This window comes from Callospermophilus lateralis, chromosome 19 (genome assembly GCF_048772815.1).
Source record: "Callospermophilus lateralis isolate mCalLat2 chromosome 19, mCalLat2.hap1, whole genome shotgun sequence".
NCBI lineage: Eukaryota > Metazoa > Chordata > Mammalia > Rodentia > Sciuridae > Callospermophilus > Callospermophilus lateralis.
Window position 1 is genome coordinate 11,283,327 of NC_135323.1, and position 19,253 is coordinate 11,302,579.

Here is a 19,253-nt window from a genome sequence, read left to right on the forward strand (position 1 = left end):
GTTATAAGAATTATGTGAAGTAAAGATGAGCTTTTTTACTTGACGTCCTCTGCCATAGAGTACTTGGGCCATCACCCACCTCTTCCCTGGGGGCGGGTGTGGAATTCACCCGACAACCTGCAGTGTTTCGACTGTATTTTCCCTCCACCCAACCCTGCATTTACGTTTTCTCTCTTGTGCGAGAGTTAAGATAGTGGGTAGCCTGCTCTATAAATATGTGTTGCTTTGCGGAGGCCCCTTGGAAGGAAGAAAAATATTGGGAGAAAGCAAACTGAAGTACTTTCCTCCAAAACCCTTACTACAGTTATTGGTCAAACTTTGAGAAGTCAGCTTCCACTGGAAAGACCAGACCTGGAAGTTGATTTGGCCTTTTGCAAAGGCACTTAGGCAATATTTGACAATATTTCAAGTGAACTGAATTTTTGAGCCAAGAATTACACTTTTAAGACTCCGCATGATGAGAATCATTTGCAAGAACTTGCAAGGCATCTATAAAAGAATTTCATTAGAGCCTTTTGTCTAGTAATGTAATGAAAAATTGATCTTTTTTTTTGGTACTGGGGATTGAACCCAGGAGAGCTTAACCGCTGAGTAACATCCCCAGCCCTTTTTATATTTCATTTTGAGACAGGGTCTTGCTAAGTTGCTTGGGGCCTTGCTAATTGGCTGAGGCTGGCTTTGATCCTCCTGCCTCAGCCTCCGGAGCCGCGGGGATTGCAGGCATACGCCATCATGCCAGGCCTGGTACTGAAAAATTGGAAGAGGAGCGGGACTGGAAGAGAGGTTTGAGGGAACTCCTTTTCTTTCCTTTTTGGAGCATGCTTCTAGATGGTTCGAACTTCCTGTGATGATAACTAATTTGTGCATTGCTTGTATAATCATAAAACCTGGCTGGGACCCTGAATCAGACCTTCTGTGAAAGACAGAGATGTTTCTTGGCAAGATTGGTCCCATCACCACTGATACTAGCAGGGAGCCTGGTGCTCCCCAGCCCATCCCAAGTGGCGGAGTTGATTAGGAGCCTGCCTTGGGAGAAGGGGAAAAGAGGGCCAGACCCTGAACATGGGGACCTCCAGGTGGGGACGATGCGGAGGCTACATCCTGTCTCTGTGAGAGGAAGACTGCTCTACATTTGGGCCGAATTGCATATATTGATGTTGATGCTCCAAACAGGAACCCTCAGGAGCAGAGACCCTCTGCCTGTCACCTGGGCCGAGAGTCGGGCCACATCCTGGTGCCTGTGGGTTAAAAGAAGCCGCTGGAATGAAAAAGAAAGAAAAAAAAAAGACAAAATAAAACAAAAATAGGCTTTAAAAAGACAAAAAAAAAAATAGTCTTAAATAAAGAATTTTTAAAAAATAGAAGAAATGGAAGCAGCTGGCACTTTCACACACAGAGCGGGGAGCTTAATCGAGCCCTGATTCGAGGGCACCTGGGAGGCAGCCGTGACTCACTGCCACCCCCAGCTTCGCACCTGGAGGAGGAGGTCACTGGAAGGGAGCTCAGGGAGGTGACTTCCAAGGGCTGCTTTGCAGGATTCTCTCAGGTTTCAAAAAAGGAAAAGAAAAGGAAAAGATGGCCCAGCATTTCAAAAATAGCATTTTATTGTCTCTAAGGCATTCGGGGGCCCTAGGGCCAAACCTCAGATGTTTTCCAACTTTTTCGCTGTTCTAAAGAGTGCTGTCACGAGAACACCTCTCAGTGGGCTGAAGCCTGAATGTTCTGGGGAACACAGAAGGATGGGAGCCTCGATGGAGCTTTCTGAGCTCCCGGCTCTTCCTTCCGTTGGGGAAGCACGTGAGCCCAGCTAAACTGGGTTTCCACCCCGGCAGGGCGCAGCCTCTGAATCTTGGAGAGGCAGAGAGAGAGAGAGAGAGACAGAGAAAAGTCCTCCCAACAGAGTAGCTTCATGGGACGGCTTACTTAGAAGTCCTGACACTGAGCATTGCTGTCCCCATTTGGGTCGTCTGCCCAGACCTGAACCAACTGCTAGGTTAAGGGTTGGGGGGGGGGAGAGGTGCTGGTGGAATATTCCGATTGGTCAGATTCTGAGTCCCATCTCCTTCCCCCAAGGGACAATCAGGAAATGGATGCGAGGTGATGGAAGAGAACAGATGTCCTTCCAAGGTCACTGGGCTGGGGAGCTGGACTCAGAGGCCAGAGGTGTGGTGTGGACCTTGCCGTCGGTGAACAAGTCTCCTAGGCACCGAGGCCCCCACATTTCCCATCTCTATACAAACGGGCTTGTTGCGCTCGTTCACATCCCGTTATTACCAGACCTGGGCAGCCAACTTTCTTTTCCCTCCGCCTTGCTTAATTTCTTCAGAGAAGCATTTGCACGGTCTCTGATCCATTTCCGCCTTGAGAAACAGGGGCCTAGGAAATTATGCAACAGCATCTTATAACCACTCTGGTCATTTTAGTAATTGGTTGTGGGACACCATCCGTCTCCCCAAGCCCCATCCCAAGTATGAAGGGCTATTTCCCTGCTGTTTCTTTGGAGGAAAATGGGGAAAGATATTTGTTTTCTTCTTTCCAGGAAAAAAGAAAAAGAAAAGAAGCAAGTAGAACAAGACAAACCAAAAAAAAAAAAAAAAAAAATGAAGGCTAAAACCAGCTCGTGGGCTCCCAGATTGTCCTTGTGCCATTTGGGGTACATTTAACTAGTCCCTCTGTCTGCCCACCAGTCGTCTCGGGAGCTGGCCTAGTTGGTGCCCAGCTCAGGAAATAATCAGAAATCCGGCAAAACCTTTGAGAGGCCCAGGCTGATGCTTTTGGGAGTATGAAAAGTAGCAGATGATTGCGATCCTCACTGGGCTGTGTGTGAGGGTTCTTCTGCTTGTAGGTAGCTGAGATGCTTTTGATCCAACCCAAAGGGGCTATATTGGAAGATCGTGGGGTTGCTCACAGACCTCAGGAGTGGGGTTTCACTGGAGATCAGGAAGGAGCTGGGCCTGTTGGGAAGCAGGAAGATTCCTTCTACCACTGCCATATCTTGTCCATGTTCTCTTCATGTTTGCTCCATTCTTCTCCAAGATAGGGACAGATTTCTCTGGTTTTACAGAACTTGTAGCAAACAGCTCTCAGGTTTATATTTGTAAGATGGCGGGTAGGTAGACTGGGCATAACGGCATTTTCCTACAATTGTGGCAACATGGGAGGCCGAGGCAGGAGGATTACAAGTTGAGACCAGCCTCAGCAACTTCGGGAGACCACGTCTCAAAAAATAAAAAGGGCTGAGAGTGCCGCTCTGTGGTAGAGCACCCCTGGTTTAATCTTTAGTAACACACACACACACACACACACAATGACACACAGTTAGATTGAGGCTGGAATTGTCAATCTGAGTACCAAGCTCTCAGGGAAGGATCCTATTGGTCTAGCTTGGATAAGATGTCCTCACTTGGTCCAATCAACTATAGAGAGGGGGTGGGACTTACGTTGTATGAACCTGATCCTATTCATGGTGCAGAGAAATGCCCAGGACAACAGCAATGCTTCCCAGAAATAAATTTTTTAAAAAAGCCTATGTTTCTTTGTACTACGAATTAAATCTCCAACTACAGCGAAATCTTCTTGCCCAGTTGAGAAGGTCTGCACCATGGCATAGTCCGGTTTCTAGGGCCAGATATTGGGGTTTGGATCCTCATCCCAGAATCTGCTGACTGTGTGACCTTAGCGAGGAACTTGCTCTGCCTCTGTGCCTCAGTTTTGCCATCTATGAAGGGGCACAATCATAGAACCTACCTGAGAGGGTGGCTGGGACTCTTAAGGGTCCTAATAGGAGCAGAATGCGCAGAATTCTTGCTGGCACATAAATCACAGCTGTTATGATTATGATCACTGTAAAGTTCCTTCCAATGATGGCTGAGATTATTTTACATGTGTGAAAATCGGGCAAAATGACCATTACTAAAAATTAAAACATATCATCGTGGTTGCCCTGGGGACTACTATTTGAATAAAATAAAGGTTTAAGTAGACAGTCTCGTGTAAAACATTAGCAATTCTGTCTACGTTTCCTGGCAAAAGTGTGATTGTTTTAGTGAGTTTGCCAACATCATAAAATCGGAGTCTACCTCCCCGAGCACCTTCCTCCACACAGGCGGGGGACAGGGCGGTGCTGGGTGTTGTCAAACACAGCTGGTAGTCACAGGGTCCCTCCGGACGGGGGGCGTTCCTCCAGGGGCTGATAGTAAATATTTCTGTCTTTGAGGGCCATCTGGTCTCTGTCCTCGGAGGCAGCTCCGTCGCAGGACAGAAGTAGCCAGGGACAGCGCTCGCACACGTGGGTGTGGCCGGGTTCCAAGGAAGCTTTACTGAAGGGCACTGAAACTCGGATTTTATGTAATTTTCACATTATTTTATTCCCCTCCTCCACCATTGAGAATGTGAAAACCATTCTCGGTTCACAGAAAAAGAGGTGGTGGGTGGGTTTGGCCCTTGGGCTGTGATTTGCAGACCCTGCTTTTGGAGATGTGGGGTGTTATTCTTTTATTTTGCCTTCCTTCCATTTTTCTTTTTTGAGATGGGGTCTCAGTGTGCTGCCCAGGCTTAGCCCTGAATTCCTAGAGTCGAGTGATCCTCCTCCCACTTCAGCCTCCACGGCGACGAGGTCCACAGGTGCCCAGGATGGCCACCGCTGTGTCAGCATTCGGACTGAAGGCAGGGGACAGACATGACTGCCCACTGCTCCTAGGGCCTCTCTGACCCCAGAGTCGTTTTCACCCTCTGCCTGTCTCTTAGAAGATACGCAGCGTTGGCACGACTCTTTTTGATTTTATGCAACAACAACAACAAAAACTCTACCTGAAGTGCTTCCACTAAAAAGGAATTGTATTTGCTTTATATATATATATATATATACATACTTGAGAGGTGGTGGGTCCAGGGATTCAAAGAATAACCCTGTCTCTCTCCATCTCCGTTCTTCTCCCCACCGTGGGGACTTTGCACTTAGAATTCATGTTCCCCCAAGAATCCGTGCACAAGCTGGGGCCTGACTGATGATGTGTCTGGGGCCCCACGCCCGCGCAAACCAGGCCCAGAGACCGGGGGAATGGGCCACGGCGAGAGGCTTCGGCCACCCCTAGGTGGGGTCCACCCACTAAATCTCCAGGCCGGGAAGTGACGTGCAGGTTGGTTTCCTGAAGGAAATAGGAGCCCCGTTACCAAAGAGAGATGAGTGGATGCTCAGGGCCACCGTGATTTGAATATCGTCCCTCAGAATTCATGTTTTCGAAACTCAGTCCTCAAACTCGTATGTTAGTGGCATTTGGAGGTGGGGCTGCGGGGAAGTAACTAGGATTAGATGAAATCATGAGGACGCCCGGCCCCCCATGATGGCATCAGTGACTTTATCAGAAGAGGAAGAGGGAGCCAAACTAGAAGGCTTGCTTTGTCTTGACATGCAACACCCTCGGCCAAGTTATAATGCAGCAGGGAGCCCTCCTTGAAGGCTCAGGACACGTTCTTGGACTTTCCAGCCTTCAGAACTGAAAAACTCAATAAACCTCTATCCTTAATAAATTGTCCAGCCTCAGGTATTCTGTTACAGCAACAGAAAGCAGTCAAAGACAGGGGCAAAATCAACAGAGGTCCAGACCACCTAGGGGCATCGCACAATGATATTTAGAATCTCAATGCCTTGAACAAGTGTGTTGGGGACTTGCCAGGAAGAGGAAGTCGCTGTTCATATCCCCTCTTCTGGAAGGAATTGCTTGTCCTTCCTTTGGTAAAAATTCCTTTTGCGGGAAAGGGAAGGTCTGCTCTCTTGGAACAGACTTCTATGGGTCTGAAAGCCCAGAGCTCCCTAAAGGTCTCCTTCGCGTGTCCTGGGCAGTCAGGTGGCGGAGGCTTGTGGTACGTGAGTAGCTCACAGCCTGGTCTGCCACTTGCCACTCTCAGCAAAGGCACCCAGAGCTGAACTTTGGAGCTGGGCTCAAAATAGCTGTGTGTGACGTGGGCTCTCGGTGAGTCATGCTGGAGTTTTCCATACTTGGAGGGACTGTTGATGGTTGATTCTGCTTCTCCCCACACCAGAGTCTAGCGTTCTCTACGTTTCCCGAAACACGACTGATCACCTGCAGTTCTTCCCAAGTCTGCCTGTCACCCCGATTCTGACTTTTCTTTTCTCCTTAGAAATCCTGTCCGGATCCAATATTTTCCCCTCCATCCTCTCTCAAACCAAGGTGGACGCTCAGCTACCGGCGCCCCCTTCGCAAGCTGCCGAGCAGGACAGACCCACCCGAGGCCTAGGTTCAGCCTGGATGGACCCGTGTTTCGGATCCCACCTTCAAGCCAAGGGCGATCCCGGGCATTTGTGCCTGGAGAGGCTCCGGCTCCCTGGAACTCATCCCCCGTGTGCCCATCCAGTGGGCTGTGGGCGGGGACCGCTCCCTCCAGCCTGACCCCCCACCAAGAGCCAAGTAGGAGCTGGAGGGCAGCTTGGTTAGTTGGAAGGAGCCAGGAACCTACAGGATCGCGGCCGTGTGTGATTGACGGCGCTCATTGCTGTTGTGCGCTCTGCGGAGTCCCGGGTGCTCTTCCTGTCTCTGTGTGTGTCCCTTTAACAGTGCATCGAAATGACTTTTAGAAACTCGATCGATCGGGCTGGAATCTGCAGGGCAACCTCTGGGCCTGAAGTGCAGCCCTGCCTCCAGGGTCCGCAGGCCCTGGTCTCCCCACCATCGCCTCCTCTGCGTCTCCCGGACTCTGCATCCTGTGCCTCTCCTCCCCTTTCTCCTCTGCTCCACCCACAGGGGAAGCTCGGTCCCTCCTCTGGGCTGGGGCACTTGCCCCTCCGCCTGCCTGTGGCATCCTCCCCATCCGTCTCCCCAGGGCAGCTCTGGCTGGTTTTTCAAAGGGGCCTCAAGTGCCCCCCTTCTCAGAGGGGTGTCTGTGGCCCACGCCACCTGAAGGAGTCTCTCGCGTGTCCCTTTATGGCCCTTAATTGCATCTTACTGTCAACTTAAATGGTGTTCCTCTTTTTGCCTTCTGTCCGTCTTCCTTACCAGGACGGGTCCCATTTCCTACTCTGAGATCGCTGCCGGGTGTAGGGAGGTGACGTTGAATACAGCAGGAGCCCATCGATGACACAGAGAAACATGTCCTCTGCCCGGAGCCCCACAGAGGAGGGACAGTGCATGGGGAGGGGCAGAGTCCTGAGTATTCAAAACGGACGTCACCGGGGCTGCTGGAACAGGACTGTCCAGTCGGCTGGGCAATCGGTGAAGGACAGAACTTGCTGCTCGCGGTTCCGGAGGTTGGGGAGCCAGAGACGAAGGCCCCCGTGGATTCAGGGTCTGGTCGGCCACTTCTTGTCTCACGAATGGCAACTTCTCTGTGTCCTCGTGCGATGGAAAGGGTGGGCACGCTCCCGCCAACCTCTTTTCTAAGGGCACCGATCCCGATCGTGAAGGGGGAACTGGGACCCCCTGGTCACCCCCCCCAAAGAGCCGACATCTGACTGCGTCCCACTGGGAGTGAAGTTTCAGTCTGTGGATCTAGTGGGAGAGGAGCATTCACACCGCAGCCCCGGTCATCAGGGGAGCGTTAGAAAAACTGCAGTTACCGGTCCTTGTACCAAACACCCAACGAGTACCCTTCAACACGGTCAAGGTCATCCACCACCAGGAAAGTCTGAGAAACAGCCAAGACATGACTAAATGTCATCTGCTCTCCTAGGTGGGATCCTGGCACGGAATAAGGATAAAAACCTTGGTTAGGTAGAAGCAAGGAGATTGGAACAAAATAGGGATTTTAGTTTAAAAAAAAAAAAAAAAAGTGTGGGGGGGCGGATTTCTAGGCCTGATGCTTTTTGCCTTTGTTGTTAACCTCTCTCCAGCCCAGCCTCTCTGTTTTCATATCTGCTTCCTCCCCCTTCCTCTTCCTATTTTTTTTTTTGGGGGGGGCGGGTACTGGGTATTGAACTACTAAGCCACATCCCCAGCCCTTTTTACTTTTTTTTAATTTTAAGACAGGGCCTCGCTAAGTTGCTGAGGCTGGCCTCCAACTTGCAATCCTCCTGCCTCAGCCTCCTGAGTTGTGCGGATGGCAGGAATGAGCCACCGTGTTCCCCTGCTTCCTCCCTCTTTTGCCACAGCCTGACCTCCTTCTGGTTTTCAATTCTGCAGCCCCCATGAGCTTTCATGGCTTCCCAGCCGATTGTCCCTGACCCTCCAGCAGGCCACCCTTGTTCAGAAAAGAACAGATCCCGCACTATGACGGCGTCCTGAACTTTCCCAACGAAAATAACGATCCCGGTACCGTTTATCTCCCCGCTGAGTTTCTGGGCTGTGAGGAATGCAATGAGCCACATGATTTCCAGGCTAAGCAATTTTTAAAAACTGAAATATTACTTCAGACAGCCCCAATTTATTTTCCTCCCGATTCCCATCATCTCAGCCCCAAGCGAGCATGGCTTCGAGTAGCACCATCTGGTTCTTGAACCATCCTGGCGTGACCGGGACCCTCTGCTCACTTCTGAATTGGTTTGAGAACTGCAGCTCTCAGGGAGTTTGGAGAAGATGCGTGAATCACCGCTCAGGATGGATTGATAATTGTCTGTATTCACAAAGTCCTTCTGAAATTGCAGGACTGGAGGAGAATTTTTTAAAAAATATAAAAGGACCTTGAATAATAGGAGGAGCCAGGCAGGGGCTGGGGAACATGAGTTGTTTATGCAGCTATATATAATTGGGCAATTATCTTACGGTCATTACAGGGTCACCCATTTCCTACAGCCCCAGCAGTTCCCTCTGAAGTAGGAGAAACGCTCTATTTGTTCGTATGGTTCCAGAAGACCTCAGAAACCACTTGGAGCCCTTTTAGCTTAGGGTTGGGAGGAAGGTGCCATAGTGGCATGGTGACTCATTGAAGGTCACTTAGAAGTGTTGGGGACAGGACAATGAGTAATGTACCATGACATTACAGGTTGCTGCATAATCTGCCAGGACTTGTGTGTCATCCCCTTCAAAGCCCCATCCTGAAGGTAACATGTACATTATTCAAAGGAAATCTTTCTGGGAATCCCACTTGGGAACAGCAATCTCCATCTGTGGCAAAGTCTTGGGAACACCTTCAACTGGTGTTGAATCTTTGCCCTGGAGAGGGTGTCCCAGAACAAGCCAGCCCCAGTATATGGAACCAGGCCCAAGGTGCCCTAAGACCAAAGGAAAGAGGCAGATAGAACCAGCTCTGTTCAGTGCACAATAAGGTAACTGAGGTTTTGCTAGGTTATGGCATTTGCCTGACATCAGCTGTTAGAAAGAAGCAAAGCCAGGATGAACCTGAGCTTGCTTCTCTCTAAGGCCTGTATCTTAGTATTAAATGCTTTCTGTTATCGTAACAAATGCCTGAGATGAGTAAATTTATAAAGAGAAAATCTCTCACTGAACGACTGGGAAGCAAAAAAATAAATAAATAAAAAGTAGAAGAGGATCAAGCCTCCTCTTTTGAGACCAAGCCTCCCTTTACCTAAAGACCTCTCACTAGGCTCCGCCTCTTAAAGGTTCCTCACCACCCAATAGTGCCCAGTTGGGGACTCAGCCTTTAACAGTGGGTCTTTTGGGCTGGGGGAGGACACTTATTCAAATCATAGCACCTTTTGTCTCCTTAGACAAATCAAATGAGGCTGAGAGAAAAGAAACGTGCAGAAATTTAAGCATGCACTTAAGGTTGTATTAGAGAGTAACAGTCTTTGCCAGGATTTGGAGCAAGCTGGTTTTCTCCACTGCACATCTTCTCTAGGGTGGTTGTGAATGTAAAGAGACATTACGTATGGGACAGCACTGAGCAACAGAAGGTCCCATTCCTGTCTGGGCCCAGTGGCATCCTCCTTCGCAAGACAGGCTGGGAGTGGGGCTGGGTACAGCATCCAGGAGCTTCTGCAAAAGCAGTTACTTCATCTCCTTGGGAAATGGTGACTCATTAAGAGCAACCAGCTTTTCCTTATCACCATCACACTGGAGGGAGAGGAGAGGCCTCAGCACCTCCCGTGATGGAATGTTTGGGGCCGAAGTGAGCTCCTTCCCTACGTGGATGACCGAGGACATCAGGGGCTGGGATGCCACCAGAAGCCTTTGAAAATGCTTCAGGAAAGTGGCTGGCCAGTAACGGGGCTCAGGTGTATCTGCCTGGCATTTAAGACTGTCTTGGATTGACACCAGGAGGAAGTGCCCGTGGAGGCTCAGGTGGTGAGCATCTTAACTGGGCTGCCACGTTTCTGCTTAGAGAAGATGACAGGGCTGGGGTGCAGCTCCGAGGTAGAGCACGTGCCTAGCATGTGAGAGGCCCTGGGTTCCATCCCTGGCACTGCCCTCCCCCCCCAAAAAAAAAGTCAATGTAAAGAAATCCTGAATACGTGGTCATGTAGAGAGAACACGGCTGTGACGGATCCCATGCACTGTTTGGAGTTCTGGAAATGCCATTTGGTAGCTCTTTGGCTTAGCACAACAGGTTGGAAATCAGGTTGGTCCGCCCTGGCACCCCTCCTCTGCCACTCACTGATTGTGTGACATTGACCCATCACTTATGACCTCCCTGAGCCTCATAAGATGAACCTAGAAGGAGAGGGTGATAATGCACGTGGCTGCCTCCCAGGATATTGAGGGGTGAGGAGCTGGTATGTGCTCACAGAGATACTTCCCATAGAGAGCTTTGGATGTGCACCAGGAACATCCCGTTTTGGAGCAAAAGCCAAAGCCGGAAGCATCCAGGGATCCTGGGACCCATGGCTGGGACAGAGACTAAGGGAGACTCCTCTTTGGTGTCCCCAGCAGTTTTACCATCCCGGTCTGTATTTAAATTCAAAGTTTCTAGGAGCCTGCCAGCCCTCTTCCACCATCACCTCCACCCCTCCCGTCCCTGGGTAGCTTTCCATTTTCAAGATAAATGACTAACCGTGCTGGCACGTCCCAGCCCTGCCCGGTGCTCAGCTCCTGTTTGCTCGGCTGCTGCCCAAGAGGCAAGCCTCTTCCTGGGGTGGCATTTGGGGATAGAAAGATGGATTTAGCTGCCTCTTCCCCCAGAAGTGACTCAGCTCCTGGAAGCTCGGGGACAATGATGACAGTTGGAGCCCCGGGGACTTGTGGGCCGTGATGCTTCCCTCTCACCACACGGCCAGTGGCTCTGCCGGGCAATGTGCAGTAGGGCCCCTTAGTGACCATCTTCTCTGGCCAGTCTGGAACGTTCCTCCCGACTCCTCCTGTGGATCTGCGTCTCTGGATGCCTGCCTCCTGGGTGGTCAGCGCTGGGAAGGGACCATCATGCCATGCTAATTTCCATTACTCAAATTCAGACCCATAAGAAGCCAACTATGTGTGACATTTATTTATTCATGTCCCATGGCAGAATTCCTCAGAGTCTGAAGACCAGAAGGTCTCCCTGGTCCCTACCCTCTACCCTAGGGGTATCCAATGATGGACGACTGTCCAACAGGACAGTGGTCCTTGACTGTGATTGACAGCAAGGACTCTGCCATAGGCTGGATCTCATTTCCGATCTCAGTCTCATCACACTTTCTCCTGCGCCTTAACTTTCTCATCTTGGAAATGGAACAAGGTTACTGACCACGCTGGGGGCTGTTCCGAGAATCAAGCAAGGTAGATCCGGCACGTGGTGGATGCTCCACGGTGTTAGCAGTTATGGTTCCTGGGTCGGCCTGGGTTTCTCAATGTCCAAATTAGGGTATCCTAGGATCTACCAACGACAGCAGGGCTGGCAACCGTTTTCTGCAACGAGCCGGGTAGTTAATTTCTGAGACTCTGCTCAGTTCTGCTGTGGTAGTGCAGAACCGGCCACGGATAATACATAAACCAGTGAGCAGGACTTGGGCACCAGGACGTTCCTGGGCACTCAGGACCTCGGTGCACGGGGCTGGATGGCAGCCAGCTGGCTGAGGTCGTCAACCCCTGGCCTGGGGCGTGGTGAAGATGGAATGAGGTGAGGCTTGCAGGAGCCCAGGCCACACCGGGCAGAGTGCTCACTACTAGAAAAGATGCTATTTCTTGTCTGCCTCGAGGTTTGGACTTTCCTTCTCTAGAGGAAGGAGAATAGCCTTGAGGGAGACTCTCCAAGGTTGGTCTCAGCGCATTCTCTGCCCCGCACCAGAGCTCCCAGCGCATCCGAGCTGAATGTTTATGGCCACACCTGGAGCCTGGCAGCACCACCCCCGCCCTCCCCCAGGGACGGAGGTAAAATGCCAGTGTGTGGGGTGCGATGAGCTCTCTCCATCCCACGCCTGGCCCTGGGGTGTGTTGCCATTTTCAGCATCTGTCCCCTGGAAAGCAGGTGGCCCATCTGAGCTGGGATGGGGAACACGAGCAGGACCCTTCCTTGGAGGGCTTAACTTCGCAGGCTCACACCCACACCACGTTTGCCCCTGGCCCGGGAGCTGGGGGGGTGGGGTGAAGGCATATGGAGGGGGGTGGGGAGAAAGAGCGAGCTGGGTTCGAATTCTGGTCGTGTGGTCCTGTCGCTTTCCTTCTCCGAGCCTCAGAGTTGTTTGTTGTCTGCAAAACCGGGATTCATTGCAAAAAGACCTGGAAACCCTCCGGCACGTGGTCACTATGGAGCCCCATCTTGCAGAGAAGGAAATGATGCCAAGAGACTCTTCAGCTGATGAAGGACTTGTACCAGGATCTCAGCTCTGGCCCCCAGCAGGCTCTTGCCAGACCCCACTGCCTCTTCCCACTCCCCACTTCCTGGATCCCCGCTGCTTCCAGCCAAGACTGTGACCCGGGGTGACCTAAAGCTTTTGGAGAGAGCAGTGGCTGTCTGGGAGCTTTCAAGCTCATGGCTACTAAGCGACGTTAGATGTCCTCTGTTTCCAGTGGAGGTGTGTCCTGATGAATCCATCAGAGATCAAAAATATCATAAGTCAAAATGCACTTAATACACCTAGCCTACCTAGCACCCAGCTTAGCAGGACTGTAGGCTGAAGAATCTCAGCTCTTTGCTCTTGGGATCCCGTGGCCAGTGGAGCTGCAGCTTGCTGCCGATGCCCAGCACCGCAAGAGAGGATGTGACCACCTATTGCTAGACCAGGAAGAGATCCAAATTTGAAATGCAAAATAGGGGTTTCCACCGAATGCCTAGGACTTCACCACCATCCCAAAGTCAAAAACTCACAAGTCAGAGACGGTCTTGTGTGCTAGTGTCCTAAGATTCATCTCCACCCAGAACCTCAGAAAGGGACCTGATATGCCATGTCCGGGTAGGTCCTAAATCTAACAGGACAGAGAGGGACACACAGAGTCACCAGGAGGGCTGTCCGTGAAAACAGAGGTTGAAGTGATGCAGCCACAAGCCAAGGGTTGCCAGGAGCCACCATGAGCTGGGAGAGGCAGGAGGGACCCTCCCCTGGAGCCTTCTCAGGAGCAGGGCTCTGCCAGCACCTGGCCCTGGGACACCCAGGATGGGAGGGAATAAACTCTTGTCGTTTTAAGCATCTGTTTTGTGGTGGTGGCACCATCCGGACCCTGAGATGGGAACGACCTGGGGTATCCACCTGGAGCACCTGTGGACAAGAGGCAGCCCGGATGGCTCAGAGCATCTATAGGCACGGGCTCAGCCACTCCCTTGTCAGCTCTGCCTCTTTGCTTCCTTTGTAAAAGCCAGAGCGTCTGATGCTGCTGACCCGTGCAGAGGAAGAAAAGAGAAGGCGGGTCAGAGCATGCGCAGTGGTCCTCATAACCAGATGCGGAGCCCCAGGCGCAGCTGCGTGGGTGGTGGGCTCTCTGTTCTTGAACCACCAAGAGTTAAAGATCCCCTCCCCCAGGGTCAAACAGCTACTTGGGGGTCGGGGGCAGAGCTGGGACTCCTGCTCAGGCCATCAGAATCCAAAATGCCCCACGGCTGCCCCAGGACATTGGGATTACAGGTGTGCTCCACCACGCTGGGCTCCCAGGCCACTCCTTCAATGTGAGACTCCACTACAGAGAATTGCCTTCCTCCATCGGGGTTTGATTGCTGGAGGGGGAACAGATTTTGGCCATGGACAGTTCCCTCAGGGCCTAGGTGATGGAAGGGTATGAAACTTTCCAAATTCCATTTGCTGGAGAACTCAGGGCCAGGAGAGCCCAACAGACGGACAAAGCCCGTCACAGGGGCTCCTGGGAATTGTCACTATTCCTGAGGTCAAAGAAGGCAGGAGCTGTCTTCAGGGAAGTCTGCCAGTCACAGTGTCCCCGTCCCCAGGCAGGGGTGCCAGGCCAGGGCTTCGGGTGGCTGGAGGGGGACACACAGGTAGAACCAGGGCAGCTTTCCAGATAAGGGCTTGGACCTGGGGACAAAGACCAGCCCCAGGCAGCAGAACTGAGGGTGGGGTGGGGCGCTGAGCCTCAGGGGGGTGCCGGAGAGTTAGAGATGAGGGGTGTGTGTGGTGCTGGTCTCAGTAAAGCAAGAACATCTCCTTCTCCTAGTGCAACCCTCCCCCTGTGAAAGCCCTGAGCCTGTTACATCCTCAAAAACGCAGCCATCCACTCCGGGAATGCAGCCTGAAGGAATCTGAATGTGAGCAAGAATTTCGCTTTGGGAATGCACACAGGGAGGGAGGGGGAACCACCCAAAGGCCTGCAGACTGGTCCTGTGATTCGTGATGGAGCCCCATGCAGAAAGCCATCCAGCCTTGCCCACGGCCGCTGAGCAAGAGCATCCGAGGACAGGATGAGAGAGAGAGCGCTTGTAGTGTGTGCTAGTGAGAAGAGGGCAAGAAACCAGCAAGACTCCGTACGACCAAACTAAGACGTGGGATGGCAGATATGTGGAGATAGACACATGCATATGTTAACATTTTCAGTCACTAACATTTTAGTATACATTTTTTTCAGTATTTAAAAAATAGGCGTGTACATATATATAATTATACATGTTGCCTATATAAAACTATATATGCAGGTTGAGTATCACTTTTCCCAAATGCTGGGGACCAGAAGTGTTTCCGATTTCAGATTTTGGAACATTCGCACATACATAATAAGAGATCTTGGAGGAAGAGGACTCTCAAGTCTAAACAAAATTTATTTATGGTCCATCTATATTTTATACATATAGTCTAAAGGTAATTTTATGCAAAATGTATGTAAATGCAATATGCATATATATAGTGCTGTTTATGCAATATGTATATTATTTTTGTATATATATATATATATTTTAATTTTTTTAGCTATTGATAGACCTTTATTTTTATTTATTATATGCGGTGCTGAGAATCGAACCGAGTGCCTCACACATGCCAGGCAAGTGTGCTACTGCTGAACCACAACCCCAGCCCCCCTTTTTATTTTTTTAACAGGGTTAATCAGGGTCTCCCTACATTGCTCAGGGCCTCCTTAAGTTGCTGAGGCTGGTCTTGAACTTGCAATCCTCCTGTCTCAGCCTCTTGAGTTTTATGCAGTGTTTATAGTGTGCCTGCATTTTGACAGGAGGTCAGGTATGGATGTGGCATCTTGTTGGCACTCACAATGTTTTGAACTTTGGAATATTTCAGATTTCTCATCTTCAGGTTACAAATCTTCCGTCTGTGTTGCCCGGTATGGCCACGCTACGTGTATAACTCATGTAGATGACTGTATAACTATGTCTATAGATAAAGGTTAGACAAACATACTGGAGGACACAGGACAAGATTTTAATGGTAGCATATGTGGTGATACGTACATGCACACATGTGCAAACATACACCCACATATGCATACAGTCATGGGTTGAAAATTTCATGTATTGAAACCCTAACCCTTAATGTGCTGTCTTTGGAGATGGGTCCTTGAAGGAAGTAATTAAGGTTAAATGAGGTCAAGAGGATGCAGCCCTGATCAGATAGTTCTGGTGTCTTTATAAGAAGAGACCTGAGGTAGCTGGGGCTGGGGCTCAGTGGTAGAGTGCTTGCCTAGCCTGTGTGCGGCTCTGGGTTCAAGTCTCAGCACCACAGATAAATAAATAAAATAAAGATCCATCAACAACAACAACAACAAAATTTTAAAAAGAGAGAGAAAAGAAAGAAGAAGAAGAGACATCAGAGAACTTGCTCTCCATCCCTCACCCCCACCCCATGCACATACCAAGAAGAGGCCGGGGGGACACAAGGCAGGAAGAGTGTCCTCTTCCAGAACTGTGCCAAAGTAAACTGCTATCATTTAAGCCATCGGGCCTCTAGTGTTTTGTTATAGTAGGGTGTGGTGTCTTTCCATAAATGTAGTAATGTGTATGGTTATACATGGTGATACAGTTTCTTACATATAGTTCTTCTATACGGAAACATACGGAACTCTGACTATAAGAGATTGGAAGAGTGTCCATCAAAACGTCAGCAGTGGTTCTCTCTGGGCAGTGGGGTTATAGATGACTTCTTTGTGTTCTTTCTTGTCTGCCTGTATTACCTGAATTTTCTACAACAAACATGTTATTACTTTATGTTACTTACTACTTACGTTACTTGGTATTACCATAAGATTATTAGTATGAAATTTTCTTCTTCTTTAAGTTGTCCTCGGTCTTTGAGGCTGGGGCAGGGCAAAGTGGCCATAGTCAAGTGTGCCTGCACCTCAGAGGTTGGGGCCAGGCAGGGACTGACCACACCTTAAGCAGGACTTTGTGAGCCTCTGCTGGCATCCTAACAAACGTTCCCCTGAGTCTTGGTCCATTTTCTGTTGCTGTGACAGAATGCCAGGGAGTGGGTAGTTTATAAAGAAAAGAGGTTCATTTTAAATCATGGATATGAAGGCCAGAAAGTTCAAGGCTGGGTGGCCACACCTGGTGGGAGTGCCTTGTGCTGTGTCAGGGCAAGGGGGAAATAAGCAGAAGGGCAAGCAGGTGCGTGCAGAAGAGAGGGGCAAGCCCAGGAAATGGAACTTGATTTCTAATGAGCCGCCCTCTAGGCCACTAATCCATGCCCATTAATCAAGAACCCAGCCGTTAGTCCCTCCTTCACAAAGACCAAATCGCCTCTTAAAAGCTCAACAGCCTTACCCTGGGGACCAAGCCCCAGCATGAGTTTTGATGGGAACAAAGCACATCCAAACCCTAGCATCATGGAAAACATGGTTCCCTGTTCCCGAAGAGTCCACTCGTGAGTGTTTGCAGCCCTGGTTGAGGTCTGCAGGTGGCTGAGGTCTGCAGGTGGCCGAGGTCTGCAGGTGGCCGAGGTCTGCAGGTGGCCCAGGTCTGTGTGACCCAGCCGTGCATGATGGTCTGGGGGCTGCAGCAGGGTCTGTCCCTGGGAGTTCTTGGAAGCCCACGGCCTCGGGCCTGATGCCTGTGTTTCCGTCCTGCACAGCCCAGCTGGATATCATCTCCATGGCAGAGACGACCATGATGCCCGAGGAGATCGAGCTGGAGATGGCGAAGATCCAGCGTCTCCGGGAAGTGCTCGTCCGCCGGGAGTCTGAGCTCAGGTTCATGTGAGTGCCCAGGGGAGGGAAGGAGGGGTGTGGAGGAGGAACCCGGGGCCCTGGTGGCTGTGGGTGGCCTACTGCCTGCGGGGCACTTGGACGAAGGCATGGCATCCATTAAAAAAAAAAAAAAAAAGATCTCATTTGGTTCTCAGTATCTCTTAGAGAAGTGGGTGCTATCCCCATTCAAACAAGACCCTGGGGTTGAGTTCAGGTCCAAGTTCTTTCTATGTTCCCTATTGGGGAAGGGGGTAGGGGCCCACAGGTTGTACCCTGAGCTGGGGCTGTACAGATCACACCATCTGAGCTCAGATAGGCCCGAGATCAAAAATTGCTGGGTGAGCTTAGGCAGGTTGCTTGGCCTCTCTGAGCTTCAGTGCCCTCATTTGTAAAAGGGGAGAAAATAATATCCCTCTTGTGAGGTCCCTGGCAACTCAGGAGTTATAGAGGGTCTTCCAAGAGAAAATTGGGCTCTGGCGGATAGAGTTTAAAAGGCAAACAAACAACAGAGGGTTAAGAGGGAATCTGGGCTCCTCCTGCCATCTTGGAGCCTGAGGAGGTGACTGGGGACAGACTTCTAAGGGCCAAAGTCTGAAGTCTTCTCTGATATAAGGATGCTGATTCACAATGAGGATGGGGGGACACGGGAGGAGTAGACTGACTTTAGATAGGGCAGAGGGGACGGAGGGGAAGGGAGGGGGCATGGGGGTAGGAAAGACGGTGGAACGAGATGGACGTCATGACCCTAAGTACATGTATGAAGACACGGATGGTGTGAGCCTACTGTGTGGTTGAAAAGAGAGACATGAAAAATTGAGCTCTGTTTGTGTACTAGGGATTGAAATGCATTCTGCTGTCATATATAATTAATTAGAATTTTTAATCAAAGTCTGGAAGACTGCAGCCAATGACACGTTGGCTGGCTATGGGCAGGGTCTCTGGCACCAAAGGGGATGCACAGGTCTTCTCAAAACTGAAGGTGATCAGGCGCCTCTCATCCCAGCAGCTCTGGAGGCTGAGGCAGGAGGATTGCGAGTTCAAAGCCAGCCTCAGCAAAGGCAAGACGCTAAGCAACTTGGTGAGACCCTGTCCCTAAAATACAAACTAGGGCTGGGGATGTGGCTCAGTGGTCGAGTGCCCCTGAGTTCAATCCCTGGTACCCAAAACAAAAACAAACAAACAAACAAAACCACTGAAGGCCCTTGTGCCTGAGATGGCCTGAGCTCTCCACAGGCAAGACACGAGGTGTGCATAGGAAGCAAAGAGCCTCGGAACACGGAACAAGACCCCGTGGTCCAGGAAACGGCAGGTCAGTCTGTGCCAAATTCCAAAGCCACCTTCCTGCTAAGGCCGCTGGACACAGAGTCAGGGCGAAGCTGTAGCCCCCCAAGAATTTTAACCAATGAAAAGTCAATAAGTCGAACTGGATTTGTGCTTCCATAGTAAATAAATAAACAAAACAATAAAGAGGTAACCTTGCTGGAAAATTCTCCCATCCACCTGCCAGCTGCCGACCCAACCTCGCTGGAAGCGGCAGGAGCATCACATCTCGCCCATGCACCCATGTCTCACAGGCGGTAAGGCTGGGTGTGTGATTAACCCGCTTTGCAGATGGGGAGACTGAGGCCCAAAGAAGGTCAACCACCGGCTCCAGGCCTCCCAGGAGGCGATCAGGGGCGTCGGGCCTCAGCGCCCAGCTCTTCCTGCCTTCAGAACCTGTATTCTCAGTGTGACAGTGTTTGACCCTCTCTCCCGCCCCCTAAAAGGGACTGCAACATTTGTAGCTGCGGTTCATTCAGCCTGTGCCGAATGCATGTGATCCCTTCTTGCGGGAGCCCTCCGAGGAAGGTTCTAGAACAT

General features: G+C 50.7%; 1 protein-coding gene across 1 annotated transcript in view; it reads left to right on the forward strand.

The window, feature by feature from the left end:
- Positions 1-19,253, forward strand: part of Bmerb1 (bMERB domain containing 1) — an 83,122-nt gene that overhangs the window by 31,380 nt on the left and 32,489 nt on the right. Inside the window, exon 2 of the mRNA XM_076840680.2 lies at positions 17,279-17,402. Within this exon, the coding sequence (XP_076696795.1) occupies positions 17,279-17,402 (124 nt within the window). The remainder of the gene's footprint in view (positions 1-17,278; positions 17,403-19,253) is intronic.